General features: G+C 40.7%; 2 protein-coding genes across 2 annotated transcripts; both read left to right on the top strand.

Moving 5' to 3' along the window:
- Positions 1-2,542, top strand: cts12 (cathepsin 12). The gene is made up of 8 exons (XM_023999378.2): positions 1-112; positions 319-470; positions 676-798; positions 1,069-1,233; positions 1,329-1,550; positions 1,667-1,835; positions 2,005-2,110; positions 2,244-2,542. The coding sequence occupies exons 1-8, from the start codon at positions 82-84 to the stop codon at positions 2,341-2,343; spliced, it is 1,068 nt and encodes a 355-aa protein (XP_023855146.1). The 5' UTR covers positions 1-81; the 3' UTR covers positions 2,344-2,542.
- A 620-nt stretch (positions 2,543-3,162) lies between these two features.
- On the top strand, positions 3,163-21,256 carry lama3 (laminin, alpha 3). The gene is made up of 38 exons (XM_023997980.2): positions 3,163-3,506; positions 8,684-8,797; positions 9,351-9,463; positions 9,608-9,691; positions 9,805-9,902; positions 10,097-10,141; positions 10,281-10,429; positions 10,535-10,645; positions 10,745-10,856; positions 11,291-11,464; positions 11,642-11,838; positions 12,010-12,126; positions 12,220-12,374; positions 12,492-12,633; positions 12,761-12,860; positions 13,170-13,286; positions 13,427-13,591; positions 13,802-13,953; positions 14,162-14,368; positions 14,525-14,673; positions 14,791-14,950; positions 15,120-15,244; positions 15,433-15,595; positions 15,873-15,977; positions 16,058-16,200; positions 16,305-16,422; positions 16,520-16,660; positions 16,824-16,954; positions 17,094-17,225; positions 17,599-17,743; positions 18,054-18,175; positions 18,327-18,507; positions 18,693-18,848; positions 19,039-19,201; positions 19,327-19,457; positions 19,574-19,667; positions 19,795-19,914; positions 20,077-21,256. Exons 1-38 carry the CDS (start codon positions 3,261-3,263, stop codon positions 20,220-20,222), a joined length of 5,223 nt encoding a protein of 1,740 aa, XP_023853748.1. The 5' UTR covers positions 3,163-3,260; the 3' UTR covers positions 20,223-21,256.
- Positions 21,257-21,390: the final 134 nt, after the last annotated feature.

Below are 21,390 nucleotides of genomic sequence, written 5' to 3'. Positions count from 1 at the left end.
GGGGAGGACACCCTTCATCACAGGCAATAAAAGAGGGGGTGATGACCAGTCATGGTCAGAGTGTAGAGTTAGTCTCAGAACATGAAGACAAGACAGCCCAACTTTCCATCAGGTGAGTGCCAGGTTATTTACATTCATTTAGCCTAATTTCTTATCATGATTGCATTGTTTTAATAACATAACATTCAGAATCGCAGAGCGTTTATAGTGTTTCCATATAATTCTCTATCTAATATGGTATAAATTGCAGCAAAGTAATTTACAACAGAACACAATACATTTGGTGAAACACTTTACTCTGATCATCCATCCTTCCAGTCCAATGGGCCAGCCTCATGGGGAGAGCTGTGCTGCTCTCTCTCCTCCTGTCTGATCCTCTCCACGTGGCGTCAGACTCAGACGAGGAGGTGCAAGAGCCATCAGAGTGGCAAACATGGAAGAGGAGCAACGGTGTATCCTACGACGAGAAGGTTAGATGTTATTTTATACACATACTCATACACACAGACTGTATAAAAAACACATCCCAATAGTTACTGTAGGCTAGTAATCTGCATATTGGCCTACAGGAAGACACATTGTAAATATTTAGGAAGTCATTCCCTCCCTCCCAGACACACACCTTAACAATAATCAACTACTTTATTTGTTTGTTCATTCTGTTCTTTCCTGAAGCGGGATGACATTGAGAGGAAGGCCATATGGGAGGACAACATGAGAGTGATTGATGAGAATAATAACAGTTTTCTCAGAGGGACAAAGATGTTCACCATGGCCATGAATAAATATGGGGACCTGGTAAGTGACCATCATCATCTTCACTTCTCTTTAGTACAGGATGTTATAGTCCAAGGTACTTCTATGAGTTACTTATAATGGTCCACTTTGAGCAATTTTCACTGAGAGCTGCAACATTCCCATTTAAGTTCTCATTTCTGTCCATTTGTATACATTATGAGAGATTGTTCGTATTGCAGTGTATTGAAACAGTATTTTCCCATTATTCATTGATTCCTTCATACATTTCATACTAAATCACTTTGGAATTTCTCTCTCTTCAATGCGTAGACAAGGCACGAATACAAGCGTTTGCAAGGTGCCATGATAAATAGCAAAATAAAGAAAAGAGGGAAGAATGCATCAGCTCGAAAGCTCCGTGCCAGTGCTCAGAAGTTAGGGTCTGTTACCGTTGACTACAGAGCCATGGGCTATGTCACTGAGGTCAAAGACCAGGTGAGGCTTTGCTTTAGAAAATTCTGTAAGTAGAATTTCAGTGCAAACTAGGAAGTGATTTTAAATCCATGCTGTCTATTGATTTCTCATCACAGGGTTATTGTGGCTCCTGCTGGGCCTTTAGCACTACGGGGGCCATCGAGGGACAAATGTTCAAGAGGACAGGTCAACTGGTTTCCTTGAGTGAGCAGAACCTTGTGGACTGCTCCAAGCCCTACGGCACATATGGCTGCAGTGGGGCCTGGATGGCTAATGCCTATAATTATGTGGTTCAAAATGGGCTTCAGTCCACAGACACCTACCCCTACACATCAGTGGTAAGTGTCTGACTGGGGACATTCCTGACCATGTACACCAATGTTACATAATGTTAATAGCAACATGATTTAAGAAGTACAATGGCTGAGGATAAAACACATTTCTGTATTTCTAGGACACCCAACCCTGTTTCTACGACAGCAGTCAGTTGGTTGCCAGCATCACTGATTACAGGTTCATACCCTCTGGAGATGAGCAGGCCCTGGCTGACGCTGTGGCAACCATTGGCCCAATCACCATCGCTGTGGATGCAGATAACCCAAGCTTCATGTTCTACAGTTCAGGTTGGTCTTCACTGAATTCTTTGACGGTGGTGGACAGCTAAATGTAGTGTTTTGTTTCCCATGACTGTACATATTAACTTTGATAAAGGTTTTTTATTCAATTTTTAAAAATGCATTTGCCCTGTCTGAGTTTGCCTCATTGTAACCAGGGCTATTATTGGTCTAACAGGAATATATGAGGAGCCAAGCTGTAACCCCAACAACCTCAGTCATGCGGTGCTGCTGGTTGGCTATGGCTCTGAAGGGGGGCAAGACTATTGGATAATCAAAAACAGGTGGGTGAATCACTGGTGGGAGTAACATGGTTTACATTCTAACAAAATATAATAAATTGGTTACTTTTTCATATACATATATGTAAGACATTTGTTGTACATGAATGTATGCATGTTTTCCTTTTCTTCCCAGCTGGGGTACTGCATGGGGAGAGGGTGGCTACATGCGAATGATCCGGAATGGCAGTAACACTTGTGGCATCGCAAGTTACGCTCTGTATCCTATTTTATGAACCACATAAGTGATAAAGTGTCAGAGACAGAACATATCATCTTGGTGTTGGATAGGTTGTCAGAGGTTAATAAAAAGTATTGATTTGGTTTATTTGTGGGGGTGATGGTACCAAGTATTCTGTATTCTATACTGTATTACTCTGAGCAATGCTATGCCTGTATTGCACTGTGATAGAGAATAAAGTTCAATTGAATTGACATTTGACTGCGATTGTTTTTAGATTTCGACCGAATGTGTCAGGCTGGTCTAGAATTTCATGTTCCTTTGAACATTTTGGATTGAATACAGGACTGGATATAGCACTAGATATTGTGCATCAAGGTATCTGACGGTTTGTGTTGAATTTGAAGATATTTCCTTGCACAGCGAGGCATCAAGGTATCTGACGGCTTGTGTTGAATTTGAAGGTATTTCCTTGCACAGCGAGGCATCTTGAGAAAGCCCTTTCAATCTGCCAGAATGTCAAACAGTCTGCAGGAGGCAACATAGGCGTGGGAACATAATCAGTGTGTAAGCAACGCTAGACTGAAGATTGTCTTTGAGTTCCTTGTATTATACTGTTATCCAGTTCACCTGGTTCATAGGTTTACACCTTCCATAGTTTTACAATTGTTAAACGGGACCTGTGGTACAGAGTACAAATAGTATCTATGCCATGCCAACTTACTGCTCCACAAACACATTTGAAGAAAAGGGAGTGGTACCCAGGTGATCTTTGAACCTCAACATGTTCACACCAAACTAAACACACTGATATGCTCAGTCTTCCTTTATGTATACCAGTCTATCTTTATAGGGGCATTCTATCTGGCCCTGGGCTTACAGAGGGAGGAGCTCCTAGGTATTTAGCTCTCATAGTTCCCACAGCCAAGCTCCTCAACAGTGAGGGAGATAGTTTTGCTGTCCTGCAGACGTATGAAAATGACACAAGGGACTGTTTGCTGGTTTGGAGGAGTATGGGGATTATTGTTGTGGTGTGCTTTATTTGGCCCCTGCACAGATGGCCAGAGAGCACCACAGAGACATCCAAACTGTAGGTATGACTATCTGCCTCAGAACCACCAGAGTGGTAAGGATCCTTGGCACAAAGGGCACCCCAGGATCCCTAGGAAGTACTGTGACACCTCATTCAACAACCAGTCAGCTGGCGCCATCACCCAGGTAATGCAGGGCTAAATAATAGAGCTTTGCAAAATAAACCAATTTGCCTGCTATTTTCAACTACTAATGGAGGTTTAAGTTTGTGTCGAACAACAAAAATCGAAAAATGTATTAATGCGATGCACACAGAGATCACAGGGTACACAGACAAAGGGAGAGTGACTTCAAAAAAGATTTATTGATTCCTCTCAAAAGGGAGCAAAAGGTCCAGACGACAGCACTTTTATACTTCAGTCTTCAGGTGGCGCGTTCTCCAGATCTGGGTTCAAATACATGTCTATTTGAGTATTTTTTWAAATGCAGTTATGATATGTACTTTATTGTGTTTTCTCACACAAGAATGTCATAGGTTCTTATCACAGGGTTACAGCAGTACCGTACTTTGGAATATAATCATTATGACACATGAAATATCCAAACATACACTACCGTTCAAAAGTTTGTGGTCAAAACACTAGTCTCAATGTTAACAGGCGACTCCGGGATGCTGGCCTTCTAGGCAGAGTTGCAAAGAAAAAGCCATATATCAGACTGGCCAATAAAAATAAAAGATTAAGATGGGCAAGAGAACACAGACACTGGACAGAGGAACTCTGCGTAGAAGGCCAGCATCCCAGACTCGCCTCTTCACTGTTGATGTTGAGACTGGTGTTTTGCGGATACTATTTAATGAAGCTGCCAGTTGAGGACTTGTGAGGCGTCTGTTTCTCAACCTAGACACTCTAATGTACTTGTCCTCTTGCTCAGTTGTGCACCGGGGTCTCCCACTCCTCTTTCCATTCTGGTTAGAGCTAGTTTGCGCTCTTCTGTGAAGGGAGTAGTACACAGCGTTGTACGAGATCTTCAGTTTCTTGGCAATTTCTCGCATAGAATAGCCTTCATTTCTCAGATCAAGAATAGACTGACAAGTTTCAGAAGAAAGGTCTTTGTTTCTGGCCATTTTGAGCCTGTAATCAAACCCACAAATGCTGATGCTCCAGATACTCAACTAGTCTAAAGAAGGCCAGTTTTATTGCTTCTTTAATCAGAACAACAGTTTTCAGCTATGCTAACATAATTGCAAAAGGGTTTTCTAATGATAAATTTGCCTTTTAAAATTATAAACTTGGATTAGCTAACACAATGTGCAATTGGAACACAGGAGTGATGGTTGCTGATAATGGGCCTCTGTACGCCTATGTAGATATTCCATTAAAAAATCTGCCGTTTCCAGCTACAATAGTCATTTACAACATTAACAATGTCTACACTGTATTACTGATCAATTTTATGTTATTTTAACGGACAAAAAATGAGCTTTTCTTTCAAAAACAAGAACATTTCAAAGTGACCCCAAACTTTTCAAAGGTAGTGTACATTCACAACACAGTACATACTATAATGCATTTAAAAGATCCATACTGTACACAATATTACATTATCCTACAATATAATATCAAACACATTCTGTCTGGTGATAATAGGCTGGTCTAGACACGGAAGCTGTGTTTGAGTATTTGTTATTTACTGTGCCTTCAGGAAGTATTCACCCCCCTTGACTTTTTACAAATTTTGTTGAGTTACAAAGTGGGATTAAAATGGATTTAATTGTCATTTTTTGTCAACAATGTACACAAAATCCTCTTTAATGTCAAAGTGGAAGAAACGTTTTAACATTAGAAAAAAATTATATGAAAAATAAAACACTAATATGTCTTGATTAGATAAGTATTCATCCAATACATGCTAGAATCACCTTTGGCAGACATTACAGCTGTCAGTCTTTCTGGGTAAGTCTCTAAGAGATTTCCACACCTGGATTGTGCAACATTTGCTCATTATTCTTTTCAAAATTGTTCAAGCTCTGGTTGTTAATCATTGCTAGACAACCATTTTCAGGTCTTGCCATAGATTTTCCAGCAGATTTAAGTATAAAACTGTAATTCGGCTACCCAAGAACATTCAATGTCTCCAGTGTAGATTTGGCCTTGTGTTTTAGGTTATTGTCCTGCTGAAAGGTGAATTAATCTTCCAGTGTCTGGTAGAAGGCAGAGTGAACCAGGTTTTTCTCTAGGATTTTGCCTGTGCTTAGCTCTATTTCCTTTTTTATCCTGAGAAACTCTCCAGTCCTTAACCAATTACAAGCATACCCATAACATGATGCAGCCACCACTATGCTTGAAAATATTGGGAGTGGTACTCAGTAATGTGTTGGATTTGATTTGCCCCAAACATAACTGTAATGAACACAATGGGAGACAGAGAGCTGGTTTCAAGCGCAGGGCACAGCAGGTGTTTATTGTAAAGGACCACAGCAGGAGGCAGGTAGCTGGGTCCAGGGGCAGGCAGAAGGCCATACACAGGGGATCCAAAAAGGCAACAGTACAGGCAGGGACAAGGTTAGTAACGTCGTCCGGGAGATCAGGCAATAGGTTGATAACAGGAAATCCAATAGGCTAAAGTACAGGCAGGGAATAGGCAAAAAGCTTCGTTAGTGAGGCAGGCAAAAACTATCATACACGGGAGGAGTAAATTACGGGAAAACCAGCGCTCCGAATAGAAGTGTGTCACAAAACAAACAACACCTCACAATGATGGGGTGCAAAGAACTGAACTAAATAGTGTGTGATAATGACATAGAGGTGTGTGAACAGGTGTTCAGAATTCAGGTCATTGGGATCTGGAGAGTGAGCTGCGTTTAGGGGATCTATGTGTTTGAGAGTGTGAGCTGGAAAGTGGGCTGGAAAGTGAGCTGCGTTCAGGGGATCTATGTGTTTGAGAGTGTGAGTTGGAAGCAGACGTTACAATAACACTTTTTATTCAGGTCAAAAAGTTAATTGCTTTACCACATTTTTTTGCAGTATTACTTTAGTGCCTTGTTGCAAGTTTTGGAATATTTGTATTCTGTACAGGCTTCCATCTTTTCACTTTGTCAACTAGGCTAGTATTGTGGAGTACCTACAATGTTGTTGATCCATCCTCAGTCTTCTCCTATCACAGCCATTCAATTCTGTAACTGTTTTAAAGCCGCCATTGGCCTCATGGTGAAATCCCTGAGCGGTTTCCCTCCGGCAACTGAGTTATGAAGGACGCCTGCATCTTTGTAGTGACTGGGTGTATTGATACACCATCCAAAGTGTAATTAATAACTTCACCATGCTCAAATGGATATTTAATGTCTGCTTTTTTGTTTTTTTACATATCTACCAATATGTGCCCTTTGCGAGGCATTTGAAAACCTCCCTGGTCTTTGTGCTTGAATCTGTGTTTGAAATTCACTGCTTGACTGATGGACCTTACAGAGAATTGTATGTGTAGGGTACAGAGATGAGCTAGTATTTTAAAAATCATGTTAAAAACTATTATTGCAAACAGAGTGAGTCCATGCAACTTATTATGCGACTTCTTAAGCTCATTTGAATACTTATTGACTCAAGACATTTCAGCATTACATTTCTTATTCATTTGTAAAAAATAAAACATTAAACATAATTCGACTTTGACATTATGGGGTATTGTGTTGTTATGTTCTAAGACTCAGGAGAAAGCATACAGCTGCAAAGACAACATATGAAGTCACAAGCACATATATTTATAACCTCCTTCCCAAACAGACCCCCCTTCTGTGTCTAGGATGTTGCTGGGCAGGTGGTGTTATCACTCCAGAACCCTGGCACTCCTCCACGGAGCTCACCGTTCTTCTTATCAGTCAGGAGAGGCCTTGAGGTTAGGGAGTCAGTCCACTACATAATTGCTGTTCTCATACACAGAGCCAACACTTCTTTCTATTCTATGAAATTAGCCATTTATTCATACTAAGATAATATAATGATATAAAAAATATTGATAAAATATAATGATAGAAAACATATTAAGATATAAGACAGTGTTATAGGACAGTAATTTGTGATCTATCAGCTCTAGCATGTGTCTCCTATCCCACCCTTATGGACAGGCCCCCTGTTTACTTTCCCTATGGCCAAATACCATTGCACTGTAACGGCCGTCGTATGAAGAAGGTGTAGACCAAAGCGCAGCGTGGGAAGTGTTCATGATTATTTATTAAAAAAACTGAACACTGAGACAAAATAACAAAATGTAACAACATGAAACAGTTCTGTCTGGTGAAGACACAAAAACAGAAAACAACTACCCACAAAGCATCGGTGGGGAAAAGCTACCTAAGTATGGTTCTCAATCAGAGACAACGATAGACAGCTGCCTCTGATTGAGAACCACTCCCGGCCAAAACCAAAGAAATACAAAACATAGAAAATGAACATAGAATGCCCACCCAAATCACACCCTGACCAAACCAAAAAAAAAAAAAAGTCAGTTTCCAACAGTGTGTAGGCCATTGACAAAAAATCTCAGTTTAATACTTTCTCAAGGCACTGTAAACACTTTTTTCTGTGTATTTGACTATGTTCAAATACACATCCCAAAATAATACTTTTATTTTAGTATTTTAATGGTTATTTGAAAGCAAAACAAATAGTAGACCAAATTGCAATCGAAAGTATTTTCAAATACTTATTTCAAATACTATTTTCAAATACCTGAGTTAAATGTATGGGAGTGTATTTGAGTCAGTGTATTTGAGTATTTCCAAATGCATTCCAATATTCAACTACTTGTTTTTTCAAATACAGGTTATCCAAAAACTTGTTTTCAAATTAATTGAAAAGTAATTGAAATATATGAAATAGTACTTGAACCCAGGTCTTGTGTCCTCAAATGTTCCCCATTGTTCTTTGCTCATGTGTTGATTTAGTGGTAGAATATACCACACCTTGATTTACAACTCAAACAAGCAATGGTTTTGTATTGAAATCTCTGGAATTTTCACAACACAAATGTGTCTGAGCAACTTACACAAAATGGGTTGCTTTGCAGGTCCATATTTACATTTAATTAATTATTATGGATAGCAAGATAGCAGATTAACAGTGTATGTCCTCCTGACTAGGGTCTTGTTTTACCTTTCTTTCTTTTTTCTTTTTTTTCTGCCAGTCCAAGCCTTCTTCACTTGAAGAATGTGCTAAATAAGAAGTCCAGGATGGGCCGAAACACGTAGCACTATAGTACTGTTATTATTGACTAAAACGGATCTATATTTTCTATTTTAACTTTTTTGATAAGACACTTTTGCAATCAAAAGGCTGCCTTACCTAATCTGACTTTTCCCCTCCATACAGAGGTGTGGCCCTGGATACTACAGAGAGAGGACAGGGCCTCATAGGGGCCAGTGTGTACCCTGCAACTGTAACAGCCTGTCTAATGAATGTGACGAGCAAACAGGGAGATGTCTGGTGGGTTTCTCTCTCTCTGTGTCTATAAAAAAAGTGATTTATCAGGGGTGCTGCAGCACACACAGCAGCCTTAATTGGTCCCACTGGGCAAAAACAGGTTAAATCAACTTTTTTCCCACGCCATTTCAACAACAAAATCCAATGTGATGATGTTGAATCAACGTAAAGGAATTTCGTCTTTTTTTTCACCCACCTTTTAACCTAAATCCAATGACATGGTGAATTTTTTTGTTGATATCAAATTGAATTCACGTTAGTTGACAACTCAACTAAATGTAAATCAAAACTAGACCTTGAAATGATGTCTGTACCCAGTGGAGTACATACGCACACACACATAGCAGGATAGGTTCCTCCTGACTCACCAGTTAGGTAAACATATGCACTTTTTCTAACCCATGCTGATCCAGATGGATATAAGTCATATCCACAGATTCGTTTTTATGCCAGACTTGACTAACTCTCAGTACTGTGCTATGACATCATGAACCATACCCCTAACATTCCACAAGCCTGCTTCAGTCATAAACAGAGAGGACACTTTATTTTCCAGAACTGTCAGTACAATACTGATGGGGATCGATGTGAGCGCTGCAAGGAAGGTTACTACGGCAATGCTGCCCAAAAGACCTGTCGTGGGTGTCCATGTCCCTTCAGAGCCAACAAGTCAGTTTCTATATGTCCATACACTCTGTCAATGTACAGGTAGCTATGTGAGCACACTTGGTTTTACGTTCCCCAGATAAAATATTGGATGAAAACATATAATTACTATTTGGTACTCAAAAGCATTTTTTTCTCTTTGTGTAGTTTTGCAGTAGCATGTCTGGATATTGGTGCAAATGAAATCGAATGTTTGTGCAAACCTGGCTACACTGGAACCAGATGTGAGAGGTGTGTTTATGTGCTTTTTACAGTACATATAAAAATGTCAATGTCATCTTACCGTAAAAGTATTTAAAACAAGTCTATAACTGTCCTCTCCTCTTCCTCCTCCAATCTGGCAGGTGTGCCCCTGATTACTATGGTAACCCAATGATATATGGAGGCAGGTGCCAGCGATGCCACTGTGATGCTACCAGTACCTGTGACCATCTGACTGGAAGTAAGCTCAGGACCCACTTCAGCCGTACAAGAATAGAGAAAATGATCTATGAATTAAAACAGGATGCCTCCTATATAACGATAAAGCTATAGGCTATAGATTGAAGAAATGCCTGCAAGAAATGTCATGCTGATAATAGTTTGTCTTATTGTAGATTTGGTGTAACTGTTGCTCACTGTGTCTTCTGTCTCTAGAGTGTAAGAAGCCTGATGATCCCGGCACAGATGACCAATGCATAGGTTTGTGAAGCACACAGTAATACACATTCCCACTGTATAGTGAGCTATTGTCCGTTATTGCCAGCATGATTCATATTGCATTTCCTCTCATCCTATTAGACCTAACTAAACGATCTGCTCTTCCTCTCTTTGTGGTCAGAGTGTGACAGCTGTACTCAGGCCTTACTGAATGATTTGGAAAATATGGATGATGGGCTGGAATTGCTAAGGCAGCAGCTTCAGGGCATTGGTTCCAACAGCTCACCAGCCAACCTTAACCAGCTGGAAGGTGCCATTAATGAAACAAAGGTAATTTAACACGGTCTTACTGAGGCGCTCTATATTGAACACCAAATGGTGTATAATGTACACAATTTAACAAGATGATCACTCCCCTCTGGTATACTCTTGCAGGCTCTGGTTGGAAGGTACAGCACTACTGTGGATGCTCAGGGCCCAAAGGTCAATCTGCTGGAAGCAGAAGTTATGAGTCTGGGTCAGGACATAAGCCTACTGGAAGACAAGGTGTCTGAGGCCTGCTATCCATAATCAGATGTCAGATGTAATCCGTTATTTTCCAGAAAAACTATATCCTTTTTACTTGTGTGATCTTACTCTCTCTAGGCAAGTTACTCTCTCTCAGATGCTGAGAATGTCTTGGTGAAAGTGATCCAAACCAAACAGAGAGCCGAGGATTTTATCCCTGAAGCTCAAGATCTTCTAATGAATATAGAAGGTAAACTGTTATTGAAAGTGTTTTAATATGATAATATAATGATACGTCTGTCACGGCTGTTGAAGGAAGTGGACCAAGGTGCAGCGTGGTGAGCGTACATTTTATTTTATTATAAAAAATGACTCCAACAAAACAACAAATGAAAAAACAACCGTGAAGCTAAAGGCTATAGTGCCAACAAACAAAGACAACTTCCCACAAAGACAGGTGGAAAAAAGGGGTACCTAAGTATGGTTCTCAATCAGAGAATCAGCTGTCCCTGATTGAGAACCCTATCCGGCCAAAACATAGAAATACAAATAATGGAATATAGAATACCCACCCCAACTCACACTCCGACCAAACCAAAATAGAGACATAAACAGGATCTCTAAGGTCAGGGCGTGACAACGTCATTGTCATGATAATCCCCACCTCTCTTTTTTCCCTCTCAGATCTCCTTCAACAGCTGAGTGAGGCTAATTCTAGTGTAACCAACATCACTGTGGGAGTGGAGGAGGTAGCCAGGATGATGAAGGTGGTGCAGCGCATGGTGAAGGAGATGAGACAGCTTGGCTGCAGTAACCAGACAGTGACGGCTGCCAGGGAGCAAGAGGACGCTCACAAACGTGAGACAGGGGGCTTTTGGCTTAGTCTATAGTCACTTAAAGTACAGGGCAGCACTTAAATGATCACACTATTGAATAATAAATGTTATACATTATCAATATGACACAAATTCTTGACTCACTGTGTATGATAGATATGATTCACAATGCAAAGTGTAATGCATGTGTCTCTCTCAGTCTTGGACTTCATCAAGAACAATGTGGCAGCTCCATTAGATGACAACCAGGCTGTAGCCAATGAGACGGCAGAGTCCCTGATGACGTCGGTATCTGCGTTGAGTGATCTGGCAGCGGCTGTGGCAGAAGCAAACAATATGGTTAACAGGACACGGAGCCTCAACTTCAACAGTACTGACTTCCTAAGAATCCTGACGGTAATGTCAAACACTGAGGTGTAAAATCTATTAAATATGTTGTAGATCTCAGATACAATACAAAAAATGTTCTCTCCTTTTTCTGAACATGACAAATACCAAATCATGTCTCAAGTTTCTGTGTTTGACAAGGGGTAATCACTGTTTTCTCTCTATATGTACATTTTCTAGCAACTAAGAGGTGAGCTGGAGAGGAAACGTGATTCAGTGCTTCCTGAAATGAATATGACCAAAGATAAACTGAAGAATATCACAGGCCTTGTGGAAATGATGAAGGAGATGAAAAAGGTATGAAGCAGATGAATTCAAATCGTTTCCAGTGGAAATTCCTATCTCTCTTGTTGTGAAGGAGGCATTCAAAATATCATTTAAATCTTTCAGGAATACGAGCACCTTGCAGCCGAGATAGACGGAGCCAAGCCCAATCTAACCAAGAGGCTGAATGATATCGCTAAAGCAAAACAGAAGGAGGGCATTGTCGTCATGGCAGAGGAGCATGCAGAGGAACTAAACAGACTGGCAATGGAACTACACATGTAGGTTGACAGAGTAAGGTCATTAGGTTGGGGGCCTACTTCTTTATACCTTTGTGTGTTCGTGTCTTTATTGGCTAGTATGGGCCACTGTGAGCACTGTATTCCTTGTTATTGCAGGGCAGTGCATAATGCCACCAACAGCTCTGACCTGCAGCATGCCTCAGAAAGCATCAGAGCCTACAGCAGCATCATAAAAGCCATTGAAGAGGCAGAGATGGAGGCCAACCAATCCAAAGAGGCATCCGACAAAGCTCTGAAGGTGATTATTATACTGGTCTGGATGCTACAGCCACCGTTAACTTCAAATTCACAACAACATTGAAAATACAGTTAACATACAATCAATAAGTATTTCACATATCTCCAGTAACTTTTATATGTTTCAGGATGTGGAGGAGCAAGGTCTGACCAACAGGTCTGAGGAACTAAAGCATAATGCAAGTAGCTTACTGACCGAGGCCATGAATGCTGAGAAGGACCTCAGAGGTGTAATAATCATCCCAATATTTGCTTTTCTAACGACACTAAAGCTACAATAGAAACAAGAATGTATCATGTTATTGACCCCTTCTCAATCCTTCCAGGACATTATATGAGGCAAAGGCTTTGTTTTATGATGTTGAAGAAAGCTATGCACTTTGAACTTGTTAACGGTTTTGTTGGAGGCCAAAACACACTGCAGTATACTGTATACCCTCGATAAAACACATTCCGTTGTCTCCTTTTATATCTCCTTCTGATATTATCTTATCATATATTACCACTTATCCCCCCCCCAAAAAAATTTACACACAGAGACCTCAGCCAAAGTTGACAACCACAAGCAACGTGTTGGTCAGACCAAGAACAAAAGAGAGATGCTGAGAAAAGATGCTCTTGCAGTTACAGAGAATCTTAAAGAGATTCAAAGAGGTTTGTGTATACAAGATGAAAGATTATGCTTGTGTTTTAATAACACACCATGGAATCGATGAGAAAGACAGTTTACACATTCTGTGCCACAACATGACCATACTTATGTTATTCACGTACACTATTTGTTTGTGTTTCAGATGACATTGGGAAGCTCATAGACTCTGCCAAAGCAACTGTCAACGCTGCCAATAACACAGTCAATGACGTAACAGACAGACTAAATAATATCAGCTTGGGACATATAAGGCTTCCTAATGTCAGTTCAAACATTGGCAGTGTGCTCGATGAGGCTGGCAATGAATGTAAGTACTCATGTCAGACACACAGTACATATATCCTGTCATGGTATTGAAATGAACCGTCCTCTAATTCTAATCTAAACTCTGCCTCTACTCTGTAAATTCAAATCCAACTTCAGATTCTTGAATTGAATTTGAATTAATGATACAAAGGGAAAGTGAAAAGAAAGTAGTTGGTTGGAGCTGTTTTTCTTTCTCTCCTGACTGGTACAGTGAAGAAATTGAACGAGACATGGCCTACTTTGGAAGACACCCTCAGCAGGGTGCAAAACCTGTGCTCCCAGGCTCCTCCTAGTGTCAGTATGACAGACAGCATCAGGAGAATCAAGGACGTGATAGAGGAGGCCAGAGACATTGTCAAAAGGGTGACACCACATCTAACCTAAAACACTATAGATTCTTCATTCTATTTTGATTGTTTTCCTGTGAACCTTAGTCCTTACATTTTGTCCTTTCTTGACCAAACGTGATCACTCCAACCATTACACTGTTTTTCTTAGGTCTTTTAGACTGGCTGTACCTGGCTGTCTGTCATATTGAATGTCCATTATTCCTCTCTTGGTGTCTCCCCAGCTCTCTATCGGCATGACCTTCAATGGGAAGGGTCACATTGAGCTCCGCCCCCCCACCAATGTTGAGGATTTGAAGGCGTTTACAGCTGCTGAACTTCTTCTCAACCGCCAGGAGACCAAGCCCACTAGGGGGGACCGCAGCCGTAGGCGCAGACAGAACACACAGGATGACAGAAACCTCTTTGTGCTCTATCTCGGCAACAAGGACGTAAGTGTGCCATCTGAGTAAATAGTGTAGTCATAATATCCTAGAGCGTTAATCTTGGAATTTCAATTGATTCCCTAACTATTTTGATACATTTTGTATCGAAGATGCTCAGTATTTTTTAAACTTTTAATTTATGGCTTGTTTCCCCCGTTCCAGTCATCCAAAGACTTCATTGGAATGGCTGTAAAGAATAACACTCTCCGCTGTGTATACAAGCTGGGTGGAGTCGTACATGAGTTGAACACCGACCACATAACCAGAACCAAAGTGAACTCCACTGTTTTTGACAAGGTCGTCTTTAACAGGTACACCTCTGAGGAATTGTTCTGGATTGCATACTAACTTGATGACATGGGACAGTTTGCCCATGATGGAAACAGCTCCCTTGTAATCCCCACTGTGTTTGTCTCCTATTTCTCTAGAGTTTACCAAGATGCTGAGCTCAGTCTCACACACAGGTTCCCATCACAGTCTGTCGAAGTTTCTAAGGAGAGTAACCGGCCCAACACGACAGTTGGCCTCCTCAACCTGGACACCAACAGTGTGGTCTTCTACGTAGGCGGTTATCCTGATGCCTTCACTGTAATTACATTCCTCTATCCCTTTGCCTCCCAGGTGTTCTGTGCTTCTGCATCATGCTCATTGTTGATTGTTGAATACAGAAGTACACTGTAGACATCAGCGGGACCAGACCAGTCTTATTCTCCCTATTCAAGTATTGTTTTATTTCATTATGCCCTTCTCTCATTAGCCTCCAGTGGAGCTGCGCTACCCCAAATACTGTGGAGCCATCAAACTGTCTACTATCAATGATCAATTCTTTAGTCTGTACAACTTCAAGAATGCCATCAACGTAGACAAACAGTCCTATATAAAGTAAGAACCAACAAAAGGGACCATCACCTTGATTATAAATCTATAAAAGATGCCATACTGTACGGAATGGTGAATGCTGTCCACATTTTCTCATTTAGCCTGTTATGCTCTGTACCATGACCATACATGAAAAAACATCTTTCTGCTTCAGTGTCAGAATGTATCATGCAATTCCTTCCTTCTTTCAGGGTTAGTGTTAGTCTACAGTCAACAGTGCCTTATTATTTTGACGGCACTGGTTACGGTTTGGTTACGGCCATTAAAGAAATTGAAACCCCGAAAAGAGGAGTGCTCAAGTTCCACACAAACAGCCAGGTGGAGAATGCATTACTGTTTTATAAAGGAAATGAGGTATGTATATTTTGTCCATTCATATATCTGATATCAGTTAAAAATATTAATTCAGAATCACACACAGAAACGATTGAATAATTAGTTCAAGTAAATTAATTAAATACCTGGTTTACATTGTAAGTCGTGTAATCAATCAAGCTTACAATTTCATCAAGTAGATACAGGAACATCAATGTATTGCAGTTGGACATGAATAAATGTAGTCCTTATTGAGATTTTATGGTTGGTGTGTGTAGAGCAATGTCTTCATAAATATGTTTGTTGTATTTCACAGGATTCGTACACTAGTGTTACTGTGGAGAGAGGGTATGTTGTGCTGCAGGGAAGACACGGCACCCAAGTCCTCAATGCCAAGAGTACTAGAAAAGTTTCACTCAATGTAAGATAGTGTCAGGGACTTACTGTACGGTTTAGTTTTATCTGCATAAACTTTTTTTAAAGTTCTGCTTTCTCTCTTAGAATGAACAATTTGTAATAGTCATGGATACAACATTTAAAGTACATGTGGCTGGAGTACCAACTGAGATTGTCAAAATAGACAACATCATGGAAGGTTTCAAACATTTCTACATTGGGGGTCTACCAGCGTCATTAAGAGAAAGGTACAAACTCTATAAATAGGCTTTCTGTCATCTCTTGCAAGGGATACATGCATTTTCCTGGAATGTCAATTATACAATTATCCATGTCATGTCTTTTCTTTCAGAGATAATGTCACAACCCCACCATTCAGAGGATGTATAGATAATGTGATTTTACAATCTAAGGAGATTGAGTTTAACACGACAATTGGTGTCAGTGTTGGATGCCCAACCTCGCTTTTGGTAAACCGTCTCTTATTTTGTAAATACATTTCAGACTGCACAATGTGGAGGATGTTCTAGTTCTAGAATTTTCATGTACAGTGTATTTTCTTTTCAGGGTGTTCGTGAAGCTACTTTCCACCCTGGTGGCTCCCTCTCAGTGGACCCACAGGATTTCTGGACCACCCCTGCGGCCATGGTTTCTTTGGGGTTCAGGACCATGGAGAATAAAGGTGTTCTTCTCAGGACCAGCGAAGAGGTCAGTCCACTATTCAATAATGGTTGCTCTCCGTGTGTCATATTTTAACCTTAAACACTAGTAAAAGGATAAAAATGAGTTATCAAAATGAATTTAACAGTTTTGTTTTAGAATTATACACTTTTTGTAAACAATATCATCACACCATTTCTTTATCGATCAGCGTCATGGATACCAGCTCTCATTGGTTGATGGCTATGTGATGTTTAACTTTGATGAAAATGCCTTGAAGTCTACCAAGACATACAACGATGGAAGATGGCACTACTTGACTGCATTAAGGAATGGCACACAGTAAGGCATTTTTATTTTCATTGGTCAAGCTGTGCAGAGATGTTTCTCATCTGAAATTGAAATAAACTCTACAATGTTATTGTTGGTTTGTTCCACACACCCACAGACAGACATAACAAAAGCGCTGTGATTTCCTCAGATTGGAGTTGAGGGTTGATAATGGTGATTTGGGTCAGCATCAAACCTCCCCCCAAGACAAGCCCAATGAACAGCAGGTTGTGTTGGGAGGAGAGACCTTCAGGGGCTGCCTGGCTAACCTTCATATCAGGAGGTCTGATTCTAAAATGCAACACTATAGTTATAACGGTAAAACATGTGAAAAAGTCAACTTCTATGAGGTGATATTATGATTCAACATTGTGGTCATTCCAATTCGTGACAATTTGAGGAAAAATGTCCTTACTACGACTGAGATATGTGGTTGTCTCATCTAGCTAAGTTAAGATCAATGCACAGACTGTAAGTCACTCTGGATAAGAGCGTCTGCTAAATGACTAAAATGTTTTAAAAAAAGAAAGAAATGTAAATGTGTTTAAATTATTATTAGCTACAGTGTTTTCTCTAATTAATTAAGTCAGTTGTGGAAAGTAAAAATAACTGATGATGTTCTTTTTGTCATTCTATCTGTTTGTGCTCTGACACAGGCCTGAAGAAAGCTTTATTCCTGCTGACTTCAGCTCATTCACCCAGAAGGGAGATGTGATCCTGGGGATGTGCAGACTACAGCCCCCTCCTCAGGCCATATGGGAGCCAGCAAGCCTTCAAGAGAGGCCCAAGAAACTCAAACCAGTGAGTATGGGAATATTTCCCAAAGTTGATTCAAGAGTATGTTAACCATCAGGCTATTCATGGTAAAAGTATGCAGTAAGGGATATGTTGGCTCTTTTCATTTTCCTGTAAAGTTTTAGGCTCTCACTCAAGCGACAGGGGTGTAACTTTGGTTTGGTCTTCCAGCACAAACGTCTAAAATAATACAATCGTATAATACAGTAATTACAAAGTAACTACACAAGAATAGAGCAACTTAAGGTAAAGTATTACTGTATTGGTTCATTACTAATGTGTATCCTCTCCCCCACCCCCCTCTATCTGGCTGAAGAGATCTGGTGCTGTGCATACTGAGTGCAGACTGCCCAAAGTGTCTGACCCCCAGGCATACCAGCTAACTGGGGCTGCTAGTTGGCTCAGTTACATCATCGCACCTGAAGAACTTAATTTCAGGTACAGCAGGTCAAATGCTGGTCCTCGTATCCACATTCCATTAAAAAAAACATTCTCTGCACATTTATTTTTCTATTATTTAACCGTTATAAGACCTATGAAAACAGACAATCCAATTCTAAATCTGTGGCTTGCTTGTTCCTCTTGCTAGGCCTCACTTCTCCCTGGAGATCAGAACCAGGTCATCTGAGGGGCTGTTGCTCCATGTCTCAGGGAACGGGGACATCTCCCAAGTCTCTCTGTACATGACCAACGGCAAGATCAAACTCTCACTGGGGAAGGACAGAGTCATCTACAACAAGAAAAAGAGCAACGATGGAAGATGGCATACAGTAAGCTGTCTAATAACTGTTGAGATATCAGGTCTCAATATTAGGATAATTAAATGAAGTCATAATAATCATTGTTAGTTTCAGGTCATTCTAAATAGTGCAAAATGTACACTGTACCTCACAGCCACAGCTGAGAGATTTATAAGTGTAAAGCAGCTGATCAGCGCCTGCCTGTGTGTGTGCAGGTAATGGTCAGTGTGGAGAAGAACACTTTCCACCTGGTCGTGGATGGTTTCCGTGTGCCTGATGGTATTCTACCTGCAGAGGAGGGTTCCTCCTTAGCCCTGCAGAACCCGGTCTATCTGGGCAGTGACCCTGCCTCCAAAACCTCTTGGGGTCAGGTAAGCAAGCAGACACAGACTGTAACGGCGTCTAAACAAACCAGACACAACACAATGTGAGGGTGGGATTGTGATTCTCCTGTAGGTTTGTATCTGGTGCATAACTGCCATATTTACTATGACATCTATATTTACATCCTGGAAAATGTGTGCTTGGTTTTAAAATTATGTCCATCTGTATCTCTCTCAGGGTGGCTCTCTTCCCAAGAAGAGTGTGATTGGCTGTATACGCCATTTCAAAGTGTACAATGTTCTGGTTGGTGAACCAGCCGCCAATCACGGGGCCCCGCCCTGCTTTGATGGGGCAACAGAGACGGGGGCATACTTTGCTGGCACAGGGCATGTGGTCTTAGGTGTGGACTTTATATAGTCATAACAAAAAATACTACAATTGTGGTGTCTTAGTTGTGAGCATTATTGCTTAAAACTAATCATCTCATTCATCCAGTAACTCTGACAAAGATACTTTGTGTTTTAGATAAGTTCTTTACTGTGGGCTCCCGTTTTGAGCTGACCTTTGAGGCTCGTCCACGGAACACTACAGGCCTCCTCTTCCATGCCAGGGGTCGTCGTAGGAACAGCTTAAGTGTCTTCATGAGGAAAAACAAGGTTCTTTTAAACCTCATCAACATGTATATGGGACTGTGGAGTTGGATACAGTGTAGCCTGAAGTATATTGAAATGTGTGGAAAACTTTGGAATATAATTTTTGCTCTGAATCTCAGGTGGAGGTCCACGTGAATGATGGGTTAGGTGACTACAGTGCATCTGTGACACCTCAACAAAACCTGTGTGATGGCACATTCCATGTTATTGCAGGTACATATCCCTCTCACATCAACCATTGATTCATCCTCATACAGTACAGATACATTTAAACCAGCATATTTTTTACAAGGACTTGGAAGGATCTTCTAATAGCCAGTCCATCTACTGTATTCCTCAGTGTCCAAACAGAACAATGTAGTCCAACTGAACGTGGACTCAGAGTCTCAGCGTACGGTCGGGCCTTCCCACTCCTCCTACACAATGACTAAGGATTCCTTCTACATTGGTGGCATGTCCGGTAAATTCCTTCAGCAACACTACCCATTGCATCTCATTAAAAAATCCTCTCTGAATCAAAACACTTTCCAAAAATTGGTAGAGCATGTCAAACCTTGATGAACAGCTTCTGACAGTTCTATAAACACATGAATATGACTTTAATGCTTTCCCCCCTATACAGGCACATCAAAGCATAAAGGAGTGCCAGTCTCTTCTTCGTTTGTTGGCTGCTTGCGGAACATAAAGGTCAATAAAAAGCCTGTTGTTTTTAAGACAGCCTCCAGTGTGGTCGGCCCTGTGAACGTCAATGAATGCCCAGCAGACTAAGGGGATGAAATCAATGAGTGTTGCCCCAGATTACCTAATTCGCTGAACCACTGAGATTATCTGTCTATGACTCAGCGGTAAACGGCTGCAAATATGTGTAATAGATAGACACTCACCTCTTCATGTGCAAATTATACCACTGGAGGGCACTGCAGTGCTCTTATAACTGTGTTGTTGGCTTTGCAAGGTAATTCACACTGTTGGGGTTTAAGGCAATGTTTTCAAAGTGTTTCATGAATTGAACATTCACACCTTTTAAATTACAGTGACAGTGACTTTGATGTATTCTATGAATTAACAGGAAGAAATACCTCTCAAGATGAGCTGGCACACAAATGTTATCCCTAGTGAGGCTAAAATATAATTGATATTATTTCAAAAACCATGTCTCACGTTGATCAGTCTACAGTTTTCATTTCAATGAAATTACCAATGTGGAATAGACGTGAATTGATTTTTGTGTCCAGTGGGTTGCTGCTGTAAAAATTTAACTGCAATTGCACAATTCGTTTCAATATACTAAAAGTTAAGGTTTAACCAAATGCTTGTCAAATCCAATAAAAGGAATACCAAACTTAACACCTGAACAATTTTGCCAATATTATGATTGGACTACTCCCATTGGCATGCCATGTAGTCATCATTAATACTAGGAGTGAGAAGATGTTATTATGGGGTTCTAGGCTCTCCTCCCAGGCTGACTGCAACAGTCTACTGAGGTTAGTTCTGCACAAAGCTAGGACCCCCTGGCATGGCACACATCCTTTATTCATGCAGGGTGCAAAAATGTGTGTCTAATGCACGTCTGGGCTTAGCTCATACTGTGACCATGGACTGCAGAGTCCAGACAACATCCTCTCTCTCTCTCTCCACTCTGTCTTCATCTACATCTTGCACATCATATAAAACATAATGAAATGCTTCAATATACTGGATCCCTTTCAGTTGGTTTATTATTCTCCTAGTTGGGGATACACCCTTGTCACATACCTCACTGCACATCACACCAGCACCAGTCTGTGCTTGCAATTCTGGGAGAAAGGTGGCTATATATATATACTGTATATATATATTTTATTACATATCTTACTCTAAACTCAAGCCTGGGAATTGAAATAAACTGAAGTTATGCACGTTTGAACATTATGCTGAAGATATCTTTCCTAGT

This window comes from Salvelinus sp. IW2-2015, linkage group LG13, assembly GCF_002910315.2.
Source record: "Salvelinus sp. IW2-2015 linkage group LG13, ASM291031v2, whole genome shotgun sequence".
NCBI classification, from domain to species: domain Eukaryota; kingdom Metazoa; phylum Chordata; class Actinopteri; order Salmoniformes; family Salmonidae; genus Salvelinus; species Salvelinus sp. IW2-2015.
The sequence above is the reverse complement of the archived record's forward strand: the minus strand, read 5'-3'. Positions and strand labels throughout refer to the sequence as shown.